General features: G+C 40.0%; 2 protein-coding genes across 4 annotated transcripts; both read right to left on the bottom strand.

Annotated features, from left to right (window-relative positions):
• Positions 1 to 7,244: 7,244 nt before the first annotated feature.
• LOC6630470 (progestin and adipoQ receptor family member 3) lies at positions 7,245 to 13,513 on the bottom strand. 3 transcript variants are annotated; one of them, XM_015171530.3, is made up of 7 exons: positions 13,413 to 13,513; positions 12,508 to 12,635; positions 11,152 to 11,217; positions 10,174 to 10,314; positions 8,754 to 8,858; positions 7,945 to 8,229; positions 7,245 to 7,889 (listed from the first exon to the last, which is right to left on the bottom strand). In XM_015171530.3, exons 2-7 carry the CDS (start codon positions 12,622 to 12,624, stop codon positions 7,467 to 7,469), a joined length of 1,137 nt encoding a protein of 378 aa, XP_015027016.1. In that variant the 5' UTR covers positions 12,625 to 12,635; positions 13,413 to 13,513; the 3' UTR covers positions 7,245 to 7,466. The 3 variants fall into 3 exon arrangements, with proteins under 3 accessions (XP_015027016.1, XP_002054106.1, XP_015027015.1); XM_002054070.4 differs by lacking the exon at positions 11,152 to 11,217 and having other exon boundaries at positions 13,413 to 13,512; XM_015171529.3 differs by lacking the exons at positions 11,152 to 11,217; positions 12,508 to 12,635; positions 13,413 to 13,513 and adding an exon at positions 11,491 to 11,737.
• A 1,656-nt stretch (positions 13,514 to 15,169) lies between these two features.
• Positions 15,170 to 24,396, bottom strand: eff (ubiquitin-conjugating enzyme E2 eff). Its single transcript, XM_002054071.4, has 6 exons — positions 24,091 to 24,396; positions 23,448 to 24,003; positions 19,545 to 19,608; positions 16,995 to 17,026; positions 16,164 to 16,347; positions 15,170 to 16,082 (listed from the first exon to the last, which is right to left on the bottom strand). The coding sequence occupies exons 2-6, from the start codon at positions 23,469 to 23,471 to the stop codon at positions 15,943 to 15,945; spliced, it is 444 nt and encodes a 147-aa protein (XP_002054107.1). The 5' UTR covers positions 23,472 to 24,003; positions 24,091 to 24,396; the 3' UTR covers positions 15,170 to 15,942.
• Between the last annotated feature and the right edge of the window lie 30 nt (positions 24,397 to 24,426).

Raw genomic sequence — 24,426 nt, 5'->3', positions numbered from 1 at the left:
ACTAACACACATACACACACTCACAGAGACACAACACTGGCCAAAGGACCTGGCCCGAGCCCATTGTGTGTGCAGATTGCTGTAATAGCCGCACCCCTCCCCCTCCCCCATCAAAAAATTGCCCAAGTGCATGTGCCCAGTCCAGAGCCAACCCCAGGCTCTATGAATTTATGAACATAATATAAATTTATTTTTGCAACTTCTCATGTTTTTGTTTGGGCTCCAAAAATCTGCATGTGCGCTGCATGCACAAAAGCCCCGGCTTGTTCAGGCGTGCCGGGTGTTGAGGACGGAAGGCACAACAAAGGGATTGTTATGTCAGTTTTTGGGGTGTGTGTACGTGTGTGTGGGTGTTGCATTTACTGTGCTTTCGAGCACGTTCAAGTTTATTTATGCGTATGCAGAATACTTAATGAAAATTTAAATGTAAAAGTTACTCGCAGATTGCAACTGCAGCTTGGACATGCAGATGGAGCTGAAGCTGGTCCACAGCCCGACCAGCCAGCCGGCCTGCAATCAGCTCAGTGGGTAGAAAAACTGGTTAAGCGGCGGCAATCAGAGCAACCCAGGGCACAAACAACAGCTACTCCACTTAAATAAATGAGAATTACTCATGCATGTGCAGCTACAAAACTTTAATCCAAAGTCCAACCCAGCTGATCAACGCAGACTATAGCCAAATGTTGAAAAAGAGCAGCATCTATGATCAACTCTCTCAATCTAGATAGATATATATTGATATAGATATATCTATATCTTATAGACATAGATATAGATATAGATATATAGATATAGATATAGACGGTACTTGACAATGCTGTCAGTTGTAAATCCAAGTATACATAATTCAAATAGAATTCATAAAAATGCAATCTGAAATACATTTAGGCGAATCCCAATGCGCTTTCACTTACAAGTATAATAAAATCGCAAAAATAAATAAAATAAATAAATTTCCATTTATGCAATAAGGGATAAGGGATATAAGAACTGTGCTACTAAGCTGGGCCCCGGAGCCTCTGAGTCCAGTTCGGGCTTATTATGCAAATGGAAAATGCCTTGAGACATTTTGCTACTCCTTTTAATGTGAATCACCGCAGAGCCCACACACACACCCCCCCCCCCCCCCCCATGCCTACCGCCCGCCTCTACCAAGGTCCAAGCAAAAACCCGCATCATTCGATTTAGATGCAAATTCATCATATAGCCAGCCCTTGGGCGCCGTCTGAGCGGACACTGTAAAAAAAAAAAATTGAAAACTGACCAGCGACTGCTGCTCAGCATAGAAAATTCAAAGAGATGCCTTTCTTTTAGAACTTGTATTTGTTATTTAGCAGAAATTTAAATAAGGCGAGCGAAACTGCCTTCTAATTTCCCCCATCACCCGGCTCACACTTAAGCACAAAATGCAAATAACTCAAAAATCCAATTGCCATAAATAAAAGCAGCTTCTACAAAAAAACTTTTTACTTTTCAAGGGGGTTACAGCAAGTGGGTTAATGGGTGTGTTGGTGGATGGGGGGTAGGGGATTGGGGGCTCTGTGTGTTGGGCAACTCGGTTGGTAACTCCATCAAATGATGTACAACTTAACACATTTGCTGTATAAATCTTGTTCTCGCAACTCGAGTTATTCAAAAATCGCTTCTAAATTGGCTACAATGTGTTTTTGTTGTTGTTGTTGTTTTTGCTGCTGCTGCTGCTGCTGCTTGTGGCATGTTTTTTGTTTTGCAGTTTTTTGTGCAGCTTTCGATTTGTGTGTGTGTAGATTTTGTGCACATTTATCTTGGGGCAGCTTATGGGCAAAGTTATGAAATATGCGCACGAGCATCGCACAAATTGTCTAGCGCCTGAGCAGTGGCACCGTGGCCGCAGCGGGGCAGCGGCAGTGGGGCAGGATCGAGTGTGGCAACTGGAAAGCCGTTACACACACTGAGACTATGGCATCGCAAAAGTTGGACCCTGGCACTGCCGAACAACAAATCGTTGGCAAAGCTGTTTTTTATGACTGGTCACAGTCATTCACATTCGCATTCACATTCGCATTCACAATCGCATTCACATTCGCATTCTCGTAGTGACGTGCAAATGTACTTGACAGCAGTTTCTCACTCTTGAGAGTGAAGTGGAACTTGCCATTTCTCTAAACGTAGCTTTAGAGAAAAGTTTTGTGGATTTGAGTGAACTCTGATTTTTTCAACCCAAAAGAGTGCAAATGCTTAAACATGTTTAAATAGATTTTTATTTGATTTTCTATCTGAATCAGAAGCCATAAAATGTCATACAATATGCATGAGGTACTTCTTTTGTTGTATAACTCGCTACGTTGAGAGTTTTTAAGGCACTGTCAAATAATTTGAAGGTGCTTATAATACTACACTCCGAAATAAAATTGGCGATCCGACGCTTCACTCTCCCTCGAGTGCTAATCCAGGCTATCTTTGCCTAAAATAAAATAAATTATTTTAAAATGACTCCTGAGCATGCGGTTTTTGTGAAAAAACGGCATATATTTGAATTTCTATCTTCCATTGAAAAAGTTGGTTAAATGCAGAGATGAAAACATGCAAGGCATATTTTAACTTATGAGAATCACAGAGTAGGCCAATATTTAATGAAACGCTTTCTTACACCCTGCAGATATTGAAAATGGATAAAGGTTTATATATTAAAAATAAATGCGCTTGAATAATTTGCAGCGGAAGGCAAGGCAAACTTAGACAGCGTTCAGTTTCCAATACATATACATACGTACATACATAGATGTATACATACATGATAAAACTCAAAGATACTTTCTGCTGAAAAATTAATGTAAATAATGCAATTAAAATGTTTTAGTTCCAGCTAAGGACTTACTTTTGGGTGATGAACACCAATTACTTAAACAATTTCAAGGACTAATCAGAAAGAACGTAAGCTTAAATAATAAACATTTAAATTGGTTTAGTTTTTATTACGAATTGGGAACAAATTCCAGTACCCAAATTCGAAGTTCACTTTTATTGTGAATCGCTGAAAGCAATGTCAATTTCATGAGGAACAGCAAAATATATGATAAGACCCAAAATTTGGTAATAATAGCCAAAATCATTGAGCTGCCTCACACACACAACACGCACATACGAACGACCCAAAGGGTGGGTATCTGTGTGTGTGTGTGTTAAAATTAAATAAAATAAAATTAAATGTATATAAAATTAGGTTAATGTTTGGCAGCAGCAGCAAAAGCAAAAGAAGCGAGAAAAAAGTACGACAGCGGCCCCTTTTATTTTATTGTTATGTAGATGAGGCAACGGCAGCGAGAGAAAGCTGCGACAATGTCCTGCACTTGCCACACGCTGCCAGCCACATACGTAACACACCAACCCCCCCCCCCCCCCCTCCGCCGCACCCTCTTGCTGCGTGCGTCCAAAAACATGCGACTTAAACAGGACTTATGGTTATCTGCGCATTTTATGGATATTGCGCTCAACTGGCAAAGCGTTTCGGCCTGTTCTTCAATGTGGCACACAGCATGCACCCTGCCACACACACACGCACACCCTGTGGCAGGCACAAAATAAATGAAGTTACTTGCCAGCGATATGTTTGCTAAATGTTCTATGTAAATGTTAAGAAAGCACTTTAATTTCCCAGCCAGTGGCAAGGACATTAACTTAATGGCGCAACTGAATGAAAGTGAAAAGAATCACAGATACCCAGAACAACCCCCCTTCCCCTTGCCTACCAAGCACACAACTTGAGGCATTTTTTGAGTTGGGCAAAAACCAATTAAAAGCGCATAAAATGCCGCGACAAAGTCAAATTATGAACTGCAACTGTGCAATGCAACAAAATGTATCCGAAAATAGTTGCAGCAGCGCGAGCTAAGCCCAGTTAAGCCCATGTGCATGCTGCATGCTGCATGCTGCATGTTGCACGTTGCGTATGCAACATAGAAACTAAAAACTGCTCCAGCGCCGACAACGTCGCGCCATTTGTCGCTCGAGCTAAGCCCACTTAAGCCCTAAAAAACAGCAGCAGCATTCCCAGCAGTCGCAGTCGAGCGGCTGTTCGATTTGACTTATGGGTTCATTTGCTTAACTGTCAGTCGAGGCGGCCTCTATTTATAGCTGGCCAGTTGAGGCGGGCATCTGTCTAATATAATCTATGGAAAACTGAGCCACAGCAAGCAGCAACGATTGCACTTGAAGTTGCTGCCGCTGCCGCTGCTGCTGGCAGGTTGTGCCACAAGCTGCAGTCAAATTCTTATTTGCCGTGGAAAGTATTAGCTGGCCCTGCCACTTAATTGACAGCAATTTCACGCGCTGGCAGGCAACGCGTGTCGCTCAATTGTTTCAACCAAAATATGATCAAAAAAAAAATGTATATATTTTTTTTATTTTTTTTCAATTTTGGTCCACAATTGAGGCATGACGGCGAGCAAATTGACTCGTGAGCTGCCTCATTACGTCACTGAGTTGTTGCCGCGCTGCATGCAACGTAATTAGATGTGAAATTGTGGATGTGGCTGCGCCGTGCTCCAGCTCCAAGCATGGGATTAAGGAGCTGCCAAACAGAGAGGCAGCTGAAGCGATGCGCGCATATTCAAATTGCCTCGGGGTAGCTCTCCTATTTGTTTGTCATAGAGCACGCTTCGAGTACAAATAAATATTATAATAGAGGTAGGGCAAACGATTTTCTGCGCTTGGAACTACGCCTGACTGAAGTGCCATGTAAGCTGAGCGTATCAAAGAGACAAGAAGCCTTCACAGCAGCTGTAAACAAAGGCTTCAACTAGGATTCTAGTTGCTGTTTAGTTAGCAGCTATGGGAAGCACTCATGATGAGCATCTAGTAGATAGTTCCCGACGGGGGCAGGGGCTAGCGACAGCTATAAAATGAAAGATACTTGATATGCATTTACTATTCTAGAAGCTACATGTCAAATTTGGTTACTCTAGCTCTTAAAACCTAAGAGATTTGCTCAAAAAGCCGAATCGATAAATCGAGTGATATCGATTTTTATCGATTGTTTGAAAACGAGCCAAGCTATCGATTATCGGAAACAAATTCGTTCTGAGCGCGCGTTACGTTCAAAATTTCTCCAATCCTCGCGTTCATAAATACGAAAGGACAGACAGACAGAAAGATATGGCTAGATCGAGTCGGCTATGGATCCTGCATTATATCCTCTGTATACATTTTCAATGGATTCAGGGGCTAAAAATTGTTTTTATCAAGCTTACGTAAACATATATAAATATATATTTACATACATATGCGTTTATATACATGCATGCATACATTAATACATAAATGCACACATAACTTTATACATTCATATATATGTACATATGCGTGTATGCATACATACATACATCCACACATTTCTACATACATATATTCATACATGCATACATACATGCATACATGCATACATGCATATATTCATACATGCATACATACATGCAAGCATACATGCATACATATAGTCCCCGGTCTTGACGTTTTTCGCGATTTTCCACACGGGTAGCTCCTTTGCTTTAATCACCAATCGGCCAGGTCAATCAGGTCAATTAGTTTTATTTATAGAAATTTAAAAAAAAAAAGTGAGATTTCAATTATTTTTTAATAATGTTAAACAAGAGTTTTACATAAAATATAATATATTGAGTCCTTGGATAAAATATTCTCTTTTTTTCCATTCTATAACAGAATATTTATCGTCTGGCAAACTCGCACATTCTCGCACTTAAAGTTCTTATAATGCAATCTTACCAAAAGAACAATGCAATATTTTTATTTATTTCTTTTAACCCGTCTGAGTAAATGTTTGTATTTTCTTTGTTCACTCTTCTCAAATTGCCATACACAAAGTCTGTCGCGTAAAGTTTAAACAGAATTTTATGTAATGAGAAAAAAAATGTAAGTAAACTACATATTGATAAATTCTTGAATAACCAAACATTTTCTTGAAACCAAAAAATCTTGAAAACTCTAGCGAAAATCTCAAGTGCCAGCCATTAAAATAGCATTCGGTTCGCCATTTTGTTGCTGTTGCTGCTGCTGTTGCTGTTGCTATGAACAATAACAGAACGGCAACCCCCAACATTGTGCGTACCCCGACCCGCACACCGCCCCCGCCAGCAGCGTAACTACCAGCCAAAAAGCACACCCACACACCCCTTTAATTATGATTCAGTGCACACAAACTTTTGTTGCGTGCCTGGCGCTTTGTGCTTTGTTGTCCTTGTTGCTGTTATTGTTGTTGCTGTGGATGTCCTTTTGTGCTAACTTTTCAATTCCTAATTATAATTAGAGAATCGGTTGTGTTCATAAATATTAAAAAGGGTCGCTCCTACTACAGGGCGCCCACAGTGCTTCACTTGCCTTCTGTTGTTGTTGTTGTTGCTGTTGTTGTTCGTGTTGTTGCTCAACTGCTGGCAGCGACATTCCATGAATAATTAACTCAAGTCTTTGTGGAGTAACCCCGCTTTGCTGTCTACCCCACCAACTGGGCGCCCATTCGCCAGTCGCCATCTTGTTTGGCAACAACAACAACAACAACAACAGCAACAACAACAACAAGAACGTTGCGCAGTGCTTCACAAGACGTGCAGCGGCGACTTGTCATGAATTTACTTATGAATATTTGAATTTTAAATGTAATTTGTGCGATGCCCTGCCCATCGATTGGCCCAAAGTGTTTATTATGAACAGCAACTACGCCTAGGTTAGGGTAAAAGTTTAGTTGTGAGAAAAATTTCAAAATATTTTAATCATTTTTCGCGAGTCAAAGGCTAGTTAACATAATTTAACGGTAAATTTTCAAAAACAAGACTAAGACTGTGCTAATCGCTAGCAGAAGACCTAGCGAAGACACACACCTAGCTGCCTAGCGAATACACACACCCTATGATTTGGAAAAACAAAGTTTCGTTTAGTTTAGTATTACAGTCGAGACACAAATCTACTTAGTTATATACACCTAGCCCAGCAAATACAAGAACCTTCGTCCAATCATAGTAGGTACTGCACGAAACTTTATGGCTTAGCATTGGTTTACGACTTGGGTACAAAATTATATAGAAAAAAAGAAGGTTGCGCCCGACGTGTTTGAATACATCGTGAACAGAGCCTTATCCACCAATTATTTATAACTTTTTTGTACTTTAATATATTTGCATTAACAAATTGTAAGTGTATATAAAATAGTTTCAACCAGATTCACGTTTCTTCATGGCCATTAATAAAAAACCAACTTCACAGTTCACTCGATTATTGTAATAAGTACACTAACTGGAAACCCTTATTACACACACGCATTAGTCTATGTGTATATGTCTGTGTGTGTTTGTGTGTGTGTGTGTGTGTAAGTGTATAAATTAACAATATATCTCTCAACAGCTACAACTAAATATTAGTTAAAACTTAGTGCATCTAGACTATTTACAATGGACATTACCAGTCCACAGAGTGGAAACTCAGGATAGAACCGGGCCAGCGCTGCAGCCATTGTTGAGACGGTACTCGGCATAGACGAGGCCCGTATTGTGCCAGTGGTAAAAGGCGGCCACAATGATCAGATGCCACCAGTTGTGCGAGTGGCCGACAAAGTCCACTTTGCCGGTGAGCCAACGCTCGGGTATTTTGGCGGCATAGAACACAAAGGCCACCAGGCACAGCAGATACATGACCACAATCCGCGGCACCATCAGGCCGACCAGCTCGTTCTCCAGCCCGCCCATGGCCACCGCCCAGTGGCCCAGCGGCAGTATGCCATATGCGGACCACAGCAGGAGCACAGCCACCTTGCCATTCATGGAGACATTCAGCTGGGGTATCTGCACGGCAATGGCCAGGCCAAACATGCCCAGCGCAATGGTAGAGTATATTGTGCGCAGAAACTAAAGACGAATACATTGAGTTGAGATATACAATCATGAACGGGCAACTACATACCGTATGGCACCAGAAGGCATAGTACATGCCACTTATGTAGATGGCCACCAGCGAGAGGGATATGCCCAGAAAATCCACAGATAGAAAGAGCTCGTAATGCTCCTCCGACTTGCAGGAGAATATATGATATATGGCCGACATCAGCATGCACAGACAGAAGCAGACCAGCAAACAGACCACAAGCACCTGATCAGTAAACTCTGCATGCTGGCGCAGAAATTGCAGGTCGAAGATTGTCAGCCCGATGAACAGAATGCAACCAGCCAAATGACTCCAGATATTGATCTGTTGGCGAATTGAAAAGTAAATTAATAATAAGAAGATAAGTTCTATATGCTAACATTTAGCTTGGCCATGCCAAAAATTCCTTTACTGCTTAAAGCTTCCATAAATAGTTATAATTTACAATAAAACACATTAAAACCTGCTTCAACATTATTGATAGTATATTAAAGCTCTGTTGGTATAGTTGTTAAGGCTTAGAGCTCCAGCAAATGGCTGAAATTTAGAAATATGCAAAAAGCTATTTAAAATAAGGTGGGTAGAATATTAAAGCTTTAATACTTTTAGCTATACGCTCTGAAGCTTTCTTAAAGCTCGATCAAGTAACTAAAAACAAATAAGATATTGGACTATATAAAAGAAACAAGCCTGAAAGAACAGACACACACAAAAAAGCTTTAATATATAAGCAACCAGCAATAAGCTCACTTAAAGCTCAAAGTGCACCTAAAGCTCACCCACCTTACGTTCATTGAGCCTTTTATTCTTTGTAGAGCTTTTGCAAGGAATTTAGGAATTTAACTCACCGTCTCATTAGTCCACCAGAAAATGCTCTGCAGGCACAGCTTGTTGGATAGGAATGTGCGATAGCCACGTCGTATATACGGATTGAACTTCAAATGACTTGGCGCCTGTGTCAGAGAAATGATCAAAGGCTCGTTAGTTTTTTATGGTATTGCATGGCCAAGCCAAACATCGAATGCATTTTGAATTGAAAAAAACAATACAAACACGAAGATTGCAGGGGCAAACGCTTTTGCTTCGCTGGCCACGCGCCAAATTTAAATGGCCAAAGTCTCAATTACGCAAATACAGCAAATGAATTAAATGTTCATTAACAAGCAAATGTCTTCAAATTGTTTTTAGACGCCCCACGAAGCTCGTACACCCTTTCGTGCTAGAATCGTTCAACTGCGCGTTCGAGTCCCTGGCAAGGCGACAGCTAGTTAGTTTAACCCAAAATAATATGCTAATAAAAATAATATTATTAAATTTAAAACAATTTACTTTTTAAATAAAACAGATCTAAGATCTTAAACTTGATATCTGAAGCCACGCTTTTAAGCTTCACCGGTTCGAACCCTCGGCTTTTCGAGTATCTTACTTATGCAGCCAATCTAAGTATAAATCAAATCAAATGAAACCTGAACTGAACTGTATACATTTTTAAATTGGAAAGAAACCAATGCGACAAGGAAAGGTTCAAATCGAAACCAAGGGCAAGAGACAAGGACTAATCACGCCTAGAACCGAGCAGCTGGTTTGAAGCATGCGACGAATCTTCTTTTTATTGTCTACAGTTAAACTCGTAAAAGAGTTAACAATTTAAAAACATAACTATCATAATCAAAATCTATCTAACTGTAGGTATATATCATTTCATATAGAGCAAGGCAGAGAAATGCAGCGTCTTCTTTTGCAAGGTTTATCTGCACGGGTTTCTCTCTTTCTCTCTCTTTCTCTTTCCCTCTCTCTGTTTCTTTTGGTTTTGGTTAATAATAAAATCGACCTTGATTTAGTTTGTTGGGGCTGTTGTTATTTTGTTATGCTGTCGTTTTCGTGCCTATTTGTATTACGGCTATTTGGCAATTGTTGCCACGTTTTGCATTGCTCGGCGTTTTGGCCATTTACAGCACGCACTCGCAAATAGTTTGGGCACACACAGCAAATATGAAGCTAGCTGGCTGAAGATAGTATCTGACAGATACACAAATGTATCTGGCAATAGCAATAAACCAAAGAGTTGAATAAATGTAAATTAAATGGCAAAAATAATAATAAATAAGAAGGTTGTGTTTAGCTCGCCTTTTTTGGCCTTCGCAGCGCTGGCCTGTTGCACTGCGAGGGGAATCTGGGAGGGGGTTAGCTCAGCTGGCACTTGGTCAATCAAAATGGCAGCGAGTTGGTTAGATTGTTAGACTGAAAGGGCATCCGCGCGGCACTCACATCATCAAAGTTGCACAGCCATTTGAAGTTGGCCAACTTGTCGTCAAAGTCCGGGCCATGTCCCAGCACGTTCGGCTCCTCATTAGCCGGAAACTGATGAGCGGCATCCGTAGCGAGTTCCGTAGTCAGTTGACCATCGAGCTGAAAGAGTAGAGCAGAGACGCGACGTTGCAAAAATTATTGATGAGCCATGGTTCAAAGTTAACCAGCACAATTTGCATGCGCTTGAAGCTTCCGGCTTCTCTTTTAATCTTGGCTGCAAATTAACTTTTTATCTAATTCAAGTTTATTCTAAATTCTTCTAAAATAGTTGCAATTACGACAAAAAAACAAAACAACAACTGCGACGAGCCCCATAAATAGATGCACAATAACAAAATAAAGTGGGGGCTTGACTCTTTCATTAGTTTATCCAGTTTCCAATGCAATGCAAATAAAACAACAACAACAAACAACAGCTGCATGTGCACGTGCGTGTGTGTGTGTGTGTGCGTGTGTGTGTGTGTGCTTTTCTCGGCACATTTGTGTGCGTGCGCGTGTGTGTGTGAATGCGCTGTAACAGGTTGATGACGTTTTGTTTACATTTACAAATGTGGCTTTTGCATTCTCGAAATGCTTTCAAAAGCTTTTTGCACTTGTTTATGCGTAAGCTGAGACGGCACGAGCCTGTTAACTGTTAAGAAACGACACCCAATGAGAAATGTTAGCACACACACACACGCAGCTGTTAAATTGCAGAGGCTCACTTTTAAGGCAAACTAGGGAAACTCGTGCTATTTTTTATTACTTTTGTATTTTGTTCTAGTAAAATAATTCAATTCTGTTGCCGAAAAACTAAACCAACTGTTAAATTTACAGCGCTTCCAGCTAAATTAACACTCGAGCCCCAACATCACATCAAGTTTCAATATTTACCCACATACAAATATATATATATATATATATATACGTTATTTCTGGCTAAATGATTTTACTAACATTTTGTTGAGCGTCTGCCCTGACGCCTGTTTTCCAGGTAAGCACAGCCAGCAGCTGATTGAGTAGCTTTGCAAAGTGCATTATCAGATATTTAAGCATGAACAACATAAAGTAAATAAAATACAAATTGCGAAAAAAAAAAACAAATTAAAGCTAAAAATCAATGCATTTGCATTGTTGACCGAGCAAACAGATTCGAATAGCGAGTCATCGATAAACAGGATGCGCTTTCAATTTAGACATTGACGTACTTAGTTTCGTAATGTTTGCTGAGTCTGAGCACTAGGGCTTTAATGGGTATCTGTACAAACTTGGATGTGGCTATATGTAGTATCTTACATTTTTCTTTATGTTGCTGCTGCGCCCATTGCGTTTCAGTTCTGTTGTGGTTGTTGTTGTGGTTGTTATAACTGTGGTTTCCATATTCAATCACTCGTTGTAAATGGTTTTAAGTGTGGCTAACGTTTTGCTTTTGTATTTGATTTTGATATTTGTTGCTATACATATGCAATATGCATAGTTTATAGTTTAAATTTCGAAACTGTTTATCGTTTGGTTTTGAACTGCAAACTTTTATCAACTGTTTCGTTCAATAACTTGAACGAAACTAAAACCAACCAAATGCACTGCATACCAAGTTATCCAAAAAAAAAAAAGCTTTGCGCGAAAGCTCAACGCGCGACGTTACAGCCCATAAGGTGCGAGAGAGCGGGAGAAACAGAGAGAGCGAGAGAGCGAGAGAGAGAGCAAGCGTGTAAGCTTGAGCAACGCTTTGAATTGAGAGTTATGCGAACTTTCGTTAAGCCGGCTTTGGCGTTTATTTGTTGTGTAAGTTTTTTTTCATTTTTTTGTTCCAGCCTCCTCCTCCCAATTATATAACCAAATAGCAACAAGTGCGTAAGCCTACAAGCTTATGCGACATGACACAAATGCATGGCTGCTTCTTCTTCATGTTGTTGTTATTTTGTTTTCTTGGTGCAACATAAACAAAAACCCAAAACCAGTTTCAAGTTCGACTGAACTTGAGGAAATCTGCGCGAATGAAACTTTCGCAATGCCCTTCGAGACAAAAGTACATAAATACACACATACATAGGCAAGCATGTAAATATGTATGTATATATGTATATGTGCAGGTATGTGCATTATGTAAGCGCACAATGATCGGCAACAGACACCCATTATTGACCTTGACTCCATTTGGAAGCTCAACTCGCGCGCGTGTGTATGTGTGTGTGTGTGTGTGTGCAAGTTGAGCTCTCTCCGTGAACATCTCGCTTTGGTATTCAATTCGCAGTACACGTGCTGCACGGTCTTTTGTTGTTGTAATTTCTTATCAGTGCGCTGGCTACTCACCCAGTTATCATCATCCTTTAACACTTTGCGATTATAGCACGATGTTGTTGCGCTGCTCAGCTCCAGATCGGACAGAATTTGTGCTGCCGCCAGGCTCTCGTGTGGGCGTGGACTCATCTTGTTTCAGGCTAACAGGTAAGAGGCAGATTAAATATACATGCATACTTTATAAGTTATTTTTAAGCTTAACAAAGCTGGCCTGAGACCGGCTGCGTCTCTGTCGCCATTCGCGGAATAGTGTGAAAATCGAGGCAGGTCTCTAAACAAAAAATCTGGCAACTGATGTTTCGGGAATCGAAGAGCTAAACGTTTGTGTGCGCGTGTGTGTGTGTGCGCGTGCGTGCTTGTGTGTGTGTGTGTGTGTGTGTGTGTGTGTGTGTGTGTGTGTGCGTGCCCGTGTTGTCAAGTGAGGCGCATTACAATATTGAACCCGATCGCCGCCCTCTGAGCTGCAGTTTAATGAGAACCCGAAAATTTCTAAAACGCAATTCTTACAAATGCAATAATGCATATCTAAGTATGCATATAGAAATATATGCACATATTTACGCCAATAGATACATATACATATAAATAGATTATAAATACACGTGAGCAGAGACTAACATAAATTTCTCTTCTTATTGGAACTGTTTGCATAACCAAATTTTATGTAAATATACTTTTGTTGTCTGGCTTTGGCCTTTTAATGCACGTGCGAAGGCAATCAACGTTAAATTTATTTAAAATCTACTTTAATTTTTTTTTTTGTTTTCTTTCTAACACTTGGCGAACTTCAATTGATATTGATTTATGCACATTTAATTGCATATACATATGTATGTATGTACGTATTTACATACACACATACATGTGTACATCTGCATTCAGCATGTGAGCACATATTTATGGATGTATGTACATACTTTCTGTTCAAGTCGCCCAAACAGAACAAGAAATTTCACTTGGCGACACACGCACGAGCGACTCGCGAGACAGCTGAAAGTCAACTGAAGACTGCAGCGACTGAGGCGGGCAACTTGCCAAAGATTGGGCCCCAAGCAACGCACACTAACACGAACACCGGTCGAACGCGGTGAGCGATGTGGAGAGTAACGTGAAGAGAGAGTTGCGAAAGGCGCTCTGATCGTTGGCAAGGTCTGCAGAGCGCGCATTTGCACAGTTCCGCGTTTCGTTCGTGGGAGAGTCCTAAACGTGACGTCACAATCTTAAGCTTTGCTGGCAGTTGAATTCACAAATGCTGTGACACAATGTTCAGAGGGAGCGACAATTTGCGCTCACCTTCCTATATATGTATACATATTTATATGGCTTTATCGTGAATCGGTAAAGCCGACAAAAAAGCTTCACAAAAGTGCGGCGCAGCGCAGCGCAGTCAACGTCAACTTTGGCTTCGACGTACAGCGCTGTTTATTAATTGAGTCTCAGAATTGATTAAATGTTTATTTAACATGCTGTAGCTGTTGCCAGCTTCTGAAAGAGCATACATTCCTCATGCGTGTCTCTGTTTTCAGTGTATGTGTGTATTTTTTGTGCGTATGTTAAGCCATTGATCAAATTTCTTTTATGCCCAATGACCGTCCTTTCAGATTATTTACAGTGGCTGCCGTACACATTCGTACAGGGCGCAAATTCCTATGCCCTTCACATTGACCGATTCGTATACTTTCTAGTATATTATACGATACGAAATGTGTAACATGCCTAATTACAGATTTCTAATCACACAATGTATATATATATTGCAGATCGGAACGACCAAAGTTAGATGATCTGGATTCTTCCTGTATCCTGATGAAACTTCGAATATAAACATTTCTATATAGATATGTTGATGGAGTTCTTCCATAATTAACGATCCAAATCATATTCTTATCGGAATATTAATCGGAATAATCAGTCACAATTTCAGTTTCAAAATGTTGAGAAGTTTTTCCCTTTAAATGTATCTAAAGAAATCCCATCAAGCTACTTTATAGATTTTTCTACTTTAGGAACAAAACGTATTTCGGAACACATACGTACATAAGTACATTCAATTTTAAGCATTCCGTCGGAAATTGAGTTAGATATAAGAAATATTTAAGTGACTTAATATCAGAATATTATATCATACATCGGGTTTCGCTATTGTAATTTAATATAGCTCGCTTAAGCATAGTAAATTAAACGAGCTCAGCTTATGAATAGAAACAAAGTCGAGTGGAACATTATAAATTTTGGATTGTTTTCGCAATATTAAGAAACGGATCTATAAGCTTCTCTAATTAGTGATTGGAATTATGTATACGTCTTTAAAGTTGTTTCTATGTGGGATATAGAGTTCTTAACAAAAGTAGTCAGTGGTATTAAGTTTGATTTACATCCCATGCGAATTGTAATTATTTAATATTTCATTAAAGCCCTACTTAATAAAAAACTTGTGCAGCTCTCTTTTCCACAGTGTTGCCTTTTCAAGAACCAAAATCGTTAAATTCAATCTTATATCGAGAAAACGTCATTGTTCTTATCGCAAAAAGTACTACAATTGTAATTTCATTTGATTTATAGATATAATAGATGGAGCGTTTGGTATTTCTTCAAGTGTAGGAGGACGTAGGACAAAAGGGAATATCATTTTCAATATAATCGATACAATCGATATCGATATCGTGATAGAGAATTGAATTTTTGTAATTTTTATTTTTCCGGTTCTTTAAATATAATATAATAATAATAATAATTTTCCAGCTGATCTTTATTTGTAGTTTTGTTTTTAAACTTATTATGTGTGGGATGCTGTGTTGTTGGTAGCTTTCTCGCTTTAAATGTTTATGCTTACATAATTCTTTTTGTTTTCAGTAATTATTATTAAATTATTTTCTCATCATGCTGCTGCTGCTGCTACTGCTGCTGCTGCTGCTGCTGCTGCTGCTGCTACTGCGGTTTTCTCGGCCAAATAAACTTGATGGCGGCAATTTGACAGTTGCTGTTAGCAGTAACTGTTACTGTTACGGTTGCTGTTACTGTTACTGTTGCTGCTGCTGTTATTGTTGCTGTTGGTACTTTGCCTCCGTTCCACTCGTTGCTGCTGCTGCTGCTGTTGTTGTTGTTGCTGTTACTGTTCTTGTTGCTGTTGTTGTTGCTGTTGCTGCTGCAGCCGCAGCTCCTTTTGATATTGTTGTTGGCGTTCTTATTAGAGCTAGAGCTGGAGCTGGAGCTGGAGCTGGAGCTGAAGCTGTTGCCGGGGAGTGTGCAGCTGTTGTAACTATTGTTAAATGTTATCTTTGTTGCTGTTGTTGTTTTTGCTGTTGTTGCTGTTGTGTCTGCTGTTGCTGTTGTTGATGTTTTATTTGCTGTTGCTAATTTTGTTATTGTTGTTGCTGATGTTGTTTTTGTTGTTGTTGTTGTTGCTGTTGTTATTGTTGGACTGTTGTTGCTGCAATCTGGAACGCATCACATAGCATACTTTCTAGTCCACTCCCGTGCCAGCTCATTGTATTTTTCCCGATCGGTTTTATATATTCTGGCAATCTCTGGAACAAGCGGATCATCTGGATTGGGATCACAGAGTAGAGAGCAAATTGATAATAAGACTGCAATCGAAAGAGAAAAACAAAACATGTTAACAAATCCACATACATATATACATATATATCTAAAGCGATTTCGCTTACCTTTTGAAATAGTTAATGCTGGCGACCACTGAGATCTTAATATATCGAGGCAAATAGATCCATTGCTGTTAATGTTTGGATGGTATATGCGTGTTGTAAAGGCCACTTTCGGTGGCTTAAAAGGATAGTCTGTTGGAAAATGTATAGTTAAGAAAAATACACCTCCTTGGTAAGGGCTGTCCGGCTGTGAATATGTTTAAAACAAAAATTAACACTAATTAGTATTGGAATATATCAAAATAAAAGACAAACAATTGTTGGCTTGGAACTTGGAGTTGGATAAGTTCGAGTTGCCTCTCAAATACTTTGAACATTATCTTTTATCGATACCAGAAAGAATCTTTCACAGAGACTTTACGAAAGCAATGTCTGAAAACAGTTCCATATTTTATCTCGACATTTATCTATGCTGATCTTAAACTGAGTAAGTTAAAAAGCCATTCAATGCGCCTCTAAACTTAAGAAAAAACCCGCAATAGCTTCAGACTACACAGACTACACTAATACATTTAGTTTGAGCTAGGACTTTAGGCTTTAGCAATCCATAAAGTATCTTACTGTATTTTTTGTACTATAAAGCTAAATTTGCCCAATTTAGCTAGGAAAATTATGTTGCTCAACGAATAACTACATTAGATACTAAAACGTTGGGAGTGATTTCAACTGCTTGAAACAGACTCTACGCAGTTGAATAACGGTATGTATCGCTTCGGTATCGATACTGTCTTAAAAGATCCTCTAAAGAGAAGGTTGTCTAGCACTCTCTGAACCAAACCAACATCACAAACTCTCAATTGTAAACCAAAGAGAGATGCAGAGTTGTCAGCTTACCGGGCCCATTATTGTAGCTTGCCAGTGAAATACTGTAAATAGAAAGAAGAGAAGGTTTAAGTTATATATAACATAATAAGCATATCTCAGCCGATGCCACGCCAAGCCACAGATTAGCATAAAGGTGGAGAAAAGGGATGATTATTAAAGCTGTAAAAACTAAACAGTTAAACTAATGCAATTGCTCATTCTTTGCTCTCTGCTGTTCGGTTCGCATGCTCTCTCAGCGATAACCCCCCGCCGCCGACGGCAGCGCCGCCGCCGTCGCAGCAGCAGCCGCAGTTAGCACAAGAGTTAAGCGAAAAGAACAAAAACAAACAATTGCCAAAGAGCCTTGGCACCGACTGCTGGCAGCGACGTTGCAGCTGACGCTGGCAGCACAAAGAGAACTTGCCGTCCCGCTCGCACCCATTGTCCAAGGCTATTGCGAAGCTACTTGCTCAATGTCACACTCAGCCCGAGCAGCTTTTGGGCTGAGAACTGGGCCGACCCATGCCAGCTAGAAAGTGGGGAGGTGAGGTGGGATGAGTTGGGCAGGGTAGGGGAGGGGTAATGCGCGTGAATGTTTGCAATACAATTACAGTAATTTCATTTATAGAATCGAGTTGGGAGTTTCGCCACAAAACGAGTCGCTTATGCAGGCATCGATACATTTATATATATATCGCTTCGATTATCGATAACAATTGTGGGCAGCAACATTTTGCGTAAGTGTGATTTTTCTTTGTTGGAGTCTACGGTCTACGCGCAGAGTACGACTGTAATTGGTTATCTCCACGTAATTTCTTATACACATTAACTGCCCGCGCTGATAGCGGTGCGCTGATAAGAGCAGCACAGCACGGCGGAAGCGCGGCGTTTAACTGTTAACTGTTCATGACATGGATGCGACTGTTTTATAACTGATAAAATATATACATAAATGGGTTATCTTATTATCTGTGCTAATAATGCTGATTATGCATGTAGAGCAATTCTTAATGCAGCTTTGGCATTGTTATCAGCACAAGACAGGCCCGGAACTATTTAGGCATATTTTCTGTCTATGTGAATCAATAGAAATTAGTAAGAAATACCTAATTGATGTTTGCATTTTACTTTGTAATTCGCCTCTTTGTCTTCTCTGGTACAGTGATCGCTCGCTATCGAAACTTGATTTTTATTTAAACCCATATAAAGCAAAAGAAATTTAACGTCATATGAATTTTTCGATTACATTCGTAACTATGTTATATGTCAATTCTAAAAACCTCTACTAACTAAACTCATTTAATTAGTCTCTTGTAGTCAAATTCCATTATTGACTTTCCTTTTATTTCTTGCGAATGTAACATTCTTTGCGAATGTGAAGTATGTTGCCTGTAATGTTTTCTCATAAGAAACCACATTCTTCACATTTGCAAAAAAGCGTTGGAATTCGCCCCGTTGATGTAACGAAATTCGTATCGATGCTGTGGAAAATATGTAAGTATCATTCTTACAAAAGGCTGATATAACAGTTTCTATTTCGAGACCGTTTTAGTTGACCTTTGGAATCCGATAATCTGCTATCATCTATTTGAAGAAGCGGAACTTTTGCTATTCGTATGTTATCGATAACTGACACAGTCTTATGGAATCGCAGAATGTGAAGTTTGTAAATGTAACAGGAGATAAGAAAAAGCTATATTATAATGTACTTTATAGCTTTCTTTAAGCTCTTTTTATCAGTAGCTTTATATAACAAAAGTTAACAGTTTTAGCAACCGTTCTTTACATTTCTGTTTAACAGCTGTTAAATTAACATTCACTACTCGCATGATGCCTCAATTCAACTCTATGTATTACTCACACGTCTACCCAGGCAGCCAAAGGCGACCTCAAAAAATAAACCACCTTTAATTACACGATTTCACTTTTAAGTGACGTCATTCAGATGACCTCTATAGCAAGCGAAGCTGGCTTAAACACACGCGCACGCACACATATGTATATTTATAGCGGACCAATGTTTGTGCGAGTGCAGAATTAACAGTAACTGTATAACAGTAAAAAAGCACGCGTTAACATGAAATTGAAATCAGAAATTGCAACGAGTCAGAAAGACCAGAAATAGAGACGCGTGTTGAGAAATAGGCACAGTAGTCGCTCGAATAGAAGAACCGCAGTGAATAACTTATAAACTTGGCCTATAGACATCTTTTAAATTAGAATTTAAAATTCTTACAAGTTGCTCGATTTGCGTTTCTAATTTGCGAGAGACTACTGTAGAGTAGAAATAAATAGTATACTTAAATATACATGTACATATGTGCGAAAAACTGCCAAGTCACGTTCTGCAAGTTATGACGTGACGAATCAGATCAAAAGCTAACTTGTCTGTGAAGAGAGCGCGGCGTGAACTATTTATAAAAAGCTCAAAGAGAGCGAGTCGAAGAAGAGGAAGCAGAGGGTAGAAATCTACGCATTGGCACAGTTACATAATGCTTAGTGTGCTGATCGATAGATGGGCTGGAAGAGGCGGGGCGTGGCGAGGCGAGGCGTTGGGGCGTCTTTTGCCGTTATACTCACAATCATCTCCAACTGGTCCAGCTGAACATTGTGCAGGTGGATCTCTGCCCAGATCTTGCAGTTCCTGTCGAAAAGAACAAAAAAAAAACAATAGATTAGTAAAATGCGCTAGAAATGTCCTTTTTTTTATAAAAGAAAAGAAAGGAAACACAAAAAACATAGAATGATCCCGCGAGCGGTCAACTATGCTTCCCGTTTTTGTGACCGCATGAAGAAACTCAAAAGAAAATAACAGGGAAAATGGACTCCAACAACCACTGTTTCAAGAGCTTTACTCTACTTAAGAATGCAAACATAGAATATTTATACAGTAATTATATTATATTATAATGCGCATTTCTTAAGAACAATCAAATTCCTTGTTTTTTTTTTTTTTTTTTTTTGACTCTTTTAATATATACTTATATATATCTATATCTACTTGCATTTTAATGCAGTAATATTCAAAAGCATTTCAATAAGAGAAATATGAAAATTGTTGTTCGCATCAAATGACGCGAAAGGCAAGTTCGTTGGCCCGAACCAAAAGACAGCACAGAACAGCGCGCAGCACGCTGCTTGCTCTCGCTCTCCCGCTCTCCCACCCACCCGCTCCGCGCTCGCTGTCTCTCTCGCTTTTTCTGTCAGTCGCACGCACACAGCTGAGCGGCTGTTGCCCCTGCCCACACTCCCCGACAATGTACCCAGCAGCACAGCTGCCAACTTGGGGCGCACAAATAGGTGTAAAGTAAACCGGCAAAATATAAGAACAAAAAAAAAAAAAACAAAACGCACACAGAAAAAAAAAGATGTGCGGAAGGTAGCAAAACGAGAGCCTTGGCACAAAACATGCCAAGGGGGGCACATTAAGTGGAGGAGGGGGGTAAGAAGTTTAAAAGATGACTGGCTCAATCGCAGTCGCAGTCGCAGTCGCTGCTTCAGTCGCAGTCGCAGCATCATCTTTAATAGCTGTTGTTGTTTTTGTTGTGGTTGTCTGGGTTCCTTTTGACGTACGTAAAAATATCGGACGACGTAAGAAATACGCAAAAGAAATGTGGCGCATTTCAAAAATATCTGCAGTTGACATATTTGCTTTTTATATTTATACATTTTATTTTTGGTTCAGGTACTGCCACGCACTCTTCAGCTAGTACCTGTTGAGCAAAAAATAGTTACAACAAACAACAAACGAAAAGAAAGGCATAAGAAAAGTGTTACAAAACGAACGTCAGACGCGAACGCCAAGTTCGAGGGGGCTTTCAATGCGGCCGCAGTCGCAGCGGCCGACGGAATGACTCATGTATTTCCAACAAAGACGCGGTGACAAGTGATAGAGTATTGCTTTATAATTCAAATAATAACAAACTAACGGTCACTCGCACACAAGTAAACAGACACACAGACACAGAGCCATGGATTGATCGACGAGCGCGAGTGAGAGAGAGAGAGAGAGAGAGCAGAGGAGAGTTCGGCTTGAAACAGCGGGCATCGTCTTTTCTTTCCTTTGTTGTATTTGTACAATTCATTTTTGGCAATTCAGGCCAACTGACAACGACGACAACGACAACGACAACGACAACAAACAGCTCAATCAGCGAAACCTTGGCTATGCTAGAGACAAGTGCGAAAGAGAGGGGAGGGGGAAACCAAAACAGTTTCCTGCTAATTGTAAGTTGTTGGTTGTATGGAAGGAGGGGGTGGGGCAGCAACACATTACATAAAGATACAAATACAAGAAATAAAATTAACATTAATTCATTTAGCATTACTGGCTCGGCTCTTCCTCATTTTCAGTAGCATTTCGTTTTCATTTCATTTAAATACGTATCAAAGTTTATAACAAAAACAGCAGCACCAAAGGAAAAATTCAATGGCCATGACGCTCGCGTTTCGTGACGCTGCAGACGTCAACGTCAGCGTCGCTGCTTTTGTTGCTCGAGCAGTCAGCAGACCCCCTCCAACACAAGCGCAGACATTCACACACCATACACAAGCATATGTATACTCGTGTATATATATATATATATAGATGCTGCTTGCGTGTATGGCTTATTAGCAACAATTTACATATTTTACTGTCGCATACAATATTTAAATTTAAATTATGTTAAATTATATTTTTATAGTAATTATTGGTGCTCAACATGTCGCAGTGTTTTTCAACACTACACTTAGTTGCCATCGCACACACACACAGCCACGCGCGCACGCACACGCAGACACCCTCTTAGCACTGCCCCATTCGCTTAACATCAGCGCGCAAGAAAGAGCCAAACACTGTGTATGACCAAATGAGCTAGCAGCTGCCGCTGACATTAACCAGCGCTCTTTGGGCGTCTCATGGGGGTGTGCGAGCGAGATGGCAAACTTAATATACTGCTGTGCGCTGGCTGTGACTGTGCAAAGACTCCAAATGCATATAGTGTATGCGTGTATGTGTATGTGTGTGTGTGTGTGTGTGTGTGTGCGTGTGTTGATGGGGGCTACGACGGCGAACCGGCCGCACTCAAATCGAACTGTAATTGTCGACTTTTATACTAAATCGCTTATAATAGAAATATAATAGACTATTTGCGAACAGTTAAAGCATAAATATGAATATTGTAAGCTAGCTTCAATGCGAAAAAAATGGTGACTCGCCGTTCCCTTGAGAGCGAGCGAGTCAAAAGCAACAGCAGCAGATGGGGCAACTCTTAACGAACGGACACTACAACAGAAATTCCAATGAAAATTAACATGCGACTGTAATGCACGTTAAATTGCTTGAATATTAAATGCATTCGGGTTGGCCCATTGGCAATAAGGACAGTTAGAAGCGAGGAACTTTTAGCAGTTAGTCACTGCAAAAATAATTATTGAAATTTACTTGCTTTCACACACACACACACACACATACACAGTCGGCACATTGATGCAATGTGCATACATACATACGTATATGCGTATATACATACATACATATGCTTGTGTATATATAGAGGCAGGCAGGCAGCACTATTTCTGAATTATCAGCGCAAAAAGTAAGGTTAGGTTAATTTTATACGCTTTTACTTCATGTATTCGCCGTGTTTTATTTTTTGCTGGATCTTTCTGTGGCGCTGGCACCAACAACACACACACACACTCGCACACACAAAAGCATAAGCGCGTGTGAGTGCCCTGCAATACACACATATATAAATGTATATATATATACGTATATATAAATACAGCAGCGTGTATTGGGTAACACAACGTAGCCCGAGCGCGGCGCTGAGTCTCTGCTGGCCAAAAGCAGCCCAGATGACGGCGGTGTTGACCAGGTGCCCGGCTTGAATGCATGCACATGCACACAAACGCACACACACACAACCACCCGCACAACTGCACTCGTAGGCACACATTTACTGTGTAACGGAAACAACGACTAATACAAATGGCCGTACACGTTGCCTGTCGCCTTGCCCAGCACACATACACACACACACAGTCACAGGATAGATGTCCAGCCAGTTCTAATTAGAATCCCATAAAAAGCTCAAGCTCTAAATTGTTAGCTTTTACGTCAATCATCAACTAAAAACTAAGCCTAAAACTTGTTTCTCTTTTAGTTTAAGTTGTAATTAATGCACGTCGTCATCGCCCATTTTTCCTTATGCTTCTTTTGCTTTTTGCACGTTTTCTTTCGCTCACGTATTCGGTTCGGTTCGGTATTTTTTTTTTTTTTTTGTCTTTCTTTTCTTTGTACATTGCCGTTGTCGTTCCTACGTTTCACATTTCTTGCATAAATTTTTTTTTTGTCGCACAAGAAATTTTCACATTTTTTTTTCTTTTCTATTTTTTGCTGGTACAAATCGAAACTTGCACTTTTGAAATGCATGCTAATGCCAAAATGCTTTGTACAATTTGATTTGATTATTTTCATCGTTTTTTTTTTTCACATACCTTATTGATTCTTTTTAACGCCATTTTCTGATTGAAATTTGATTTTCTTGTGTGTGTGGTGTTTGTGTTGGTGAGTGTGTATTGTTGTACGTTTCTTTTTTGCTTTTCGATTACTTTTTGTTCTTTGTCGATTTACACGAAACGAGAAATTGATTGTAAATTATTGAAAAATGCTATAGAAAAACCAAACGAAACACAAAAGCTGCGGTAGGCTTTATATTTTCACTGTGTTCTGGCTATTTTCTGCTCAGCTTTTCTCCGAGGTTACAGTCTAGAAATATTGCAGCACTGCGAGTAGAACGGCGCCCCGACGACAACTACGGCTGCGATATTTTTTGGTGTTCAAAGCGCCGAGCGGATGTGAGTGAGACCGACACGATGACTAACAGCGGACAAAACGATTGACGTTCCAAAGTGCGCGTGTGTGACAGAGACGAGTTTAGTGTTTAGTAAGTGTCTAGGTGTTGTGAAACGTGTAATTTTTGCCAACACTCGTCAAAAGAGCAGCACAGCTATCTTAATCATACAGTTTACTGACTGGCCAGATCGATATTATCTGCAAAAAAGAGGAGAATAGACTATTTAATCCATGTGGCAACTCGAAATGGCACTAATTTAGTTTTTAAATAAATTATTTACTTACGTTCAGTGACAGCAGCAGCAGATAAGCGTTGTGGCGGGGCAAGGCGAAATGGTTAAATTGGTGTCTCGTATGGAAATTTAGCAATCGAAAATCAGCGTCAAAACTGTAAGCGAAGGCACAGCGAAAATTACAACCAACAAAAACTGTTTAAACCGGCGGCGACGCAATTGTGTATGTCCGCTGCGTTTTCTGTCTGCGCGCACTAAATGCTGTTAATTAATTGTTTTTATGAGCACACAACGTGTTGCTTGCTGCCGGAATGTTTTTACTGACGAATTTTGATGGAGTTGTCCTATGTATGTGCTAATGTTTGAACAGCTACTCTGTTTGAAAATT

The sequence above is a fragment of the Drosophila virilis genome, chromosome 2, assembly GCF_030788295.1.
Source record: "Drosophila virilis strain 15010-1051.87 chromosome 2, Dvir_AGI_RSII-ME, whole genome shotgun sequence".
Lineage (NCBI taxonomy): Eukaryota > Metazoa > Arthropoda > Insecta > Diptera > Drosophilidae > Drosophila > Drosophila virilis.
Note: the sequence above shows the minus strand (reverse complement) of the source record. Positions and strands in the feature narration are given on the sequence as shown.

Excerpts from the sequence above, each read along its gene's own strand:
- eff (XM_002054071.4), bottom strand. The coding sequence starts at position 23,471 with ATGGCGTTAAAAAGAATCAATAAG. Across the intron at positions 19,609-23,447 it reads CGTTAAAAAGAATCAATAAG|GAACTGCAAGATCTGGGCAG; the intron begins GTATGTGAAAAA and ends TCTTTTCGACAG. Across the intron at positions 16,348-16,994 it reads AAGCTACAATAATGGGCCCG|CCGGACAGCCCTTACCAAGG; the intron begins GTAAGCTGACAA and ends ACATATTCACAG.
- LOC6630470 (XM_015171530.3), bottom strand. The coding sequence starts at position 12,624 with ATGAGTCCACGCCCACACGAGAGCCTGGCGGCAGCACAAATTCTGTCC. Across the intron at positions 10,315-11,151 it reads GGGCAGACGCTCAACAAAAT|CTCGATGGTCAACTGACTAC; the intron begins GTTAGTAAAATC and ends CTACTCTTTCAG. Across the intron at positions 8,859-10,173 it reads GGCTGTGCAACTTTGATGAT|GCGCCAAGTCATTTGAAGTT; the intron begins GTGAGTGCCGCG and ends TCTCTGACACAG.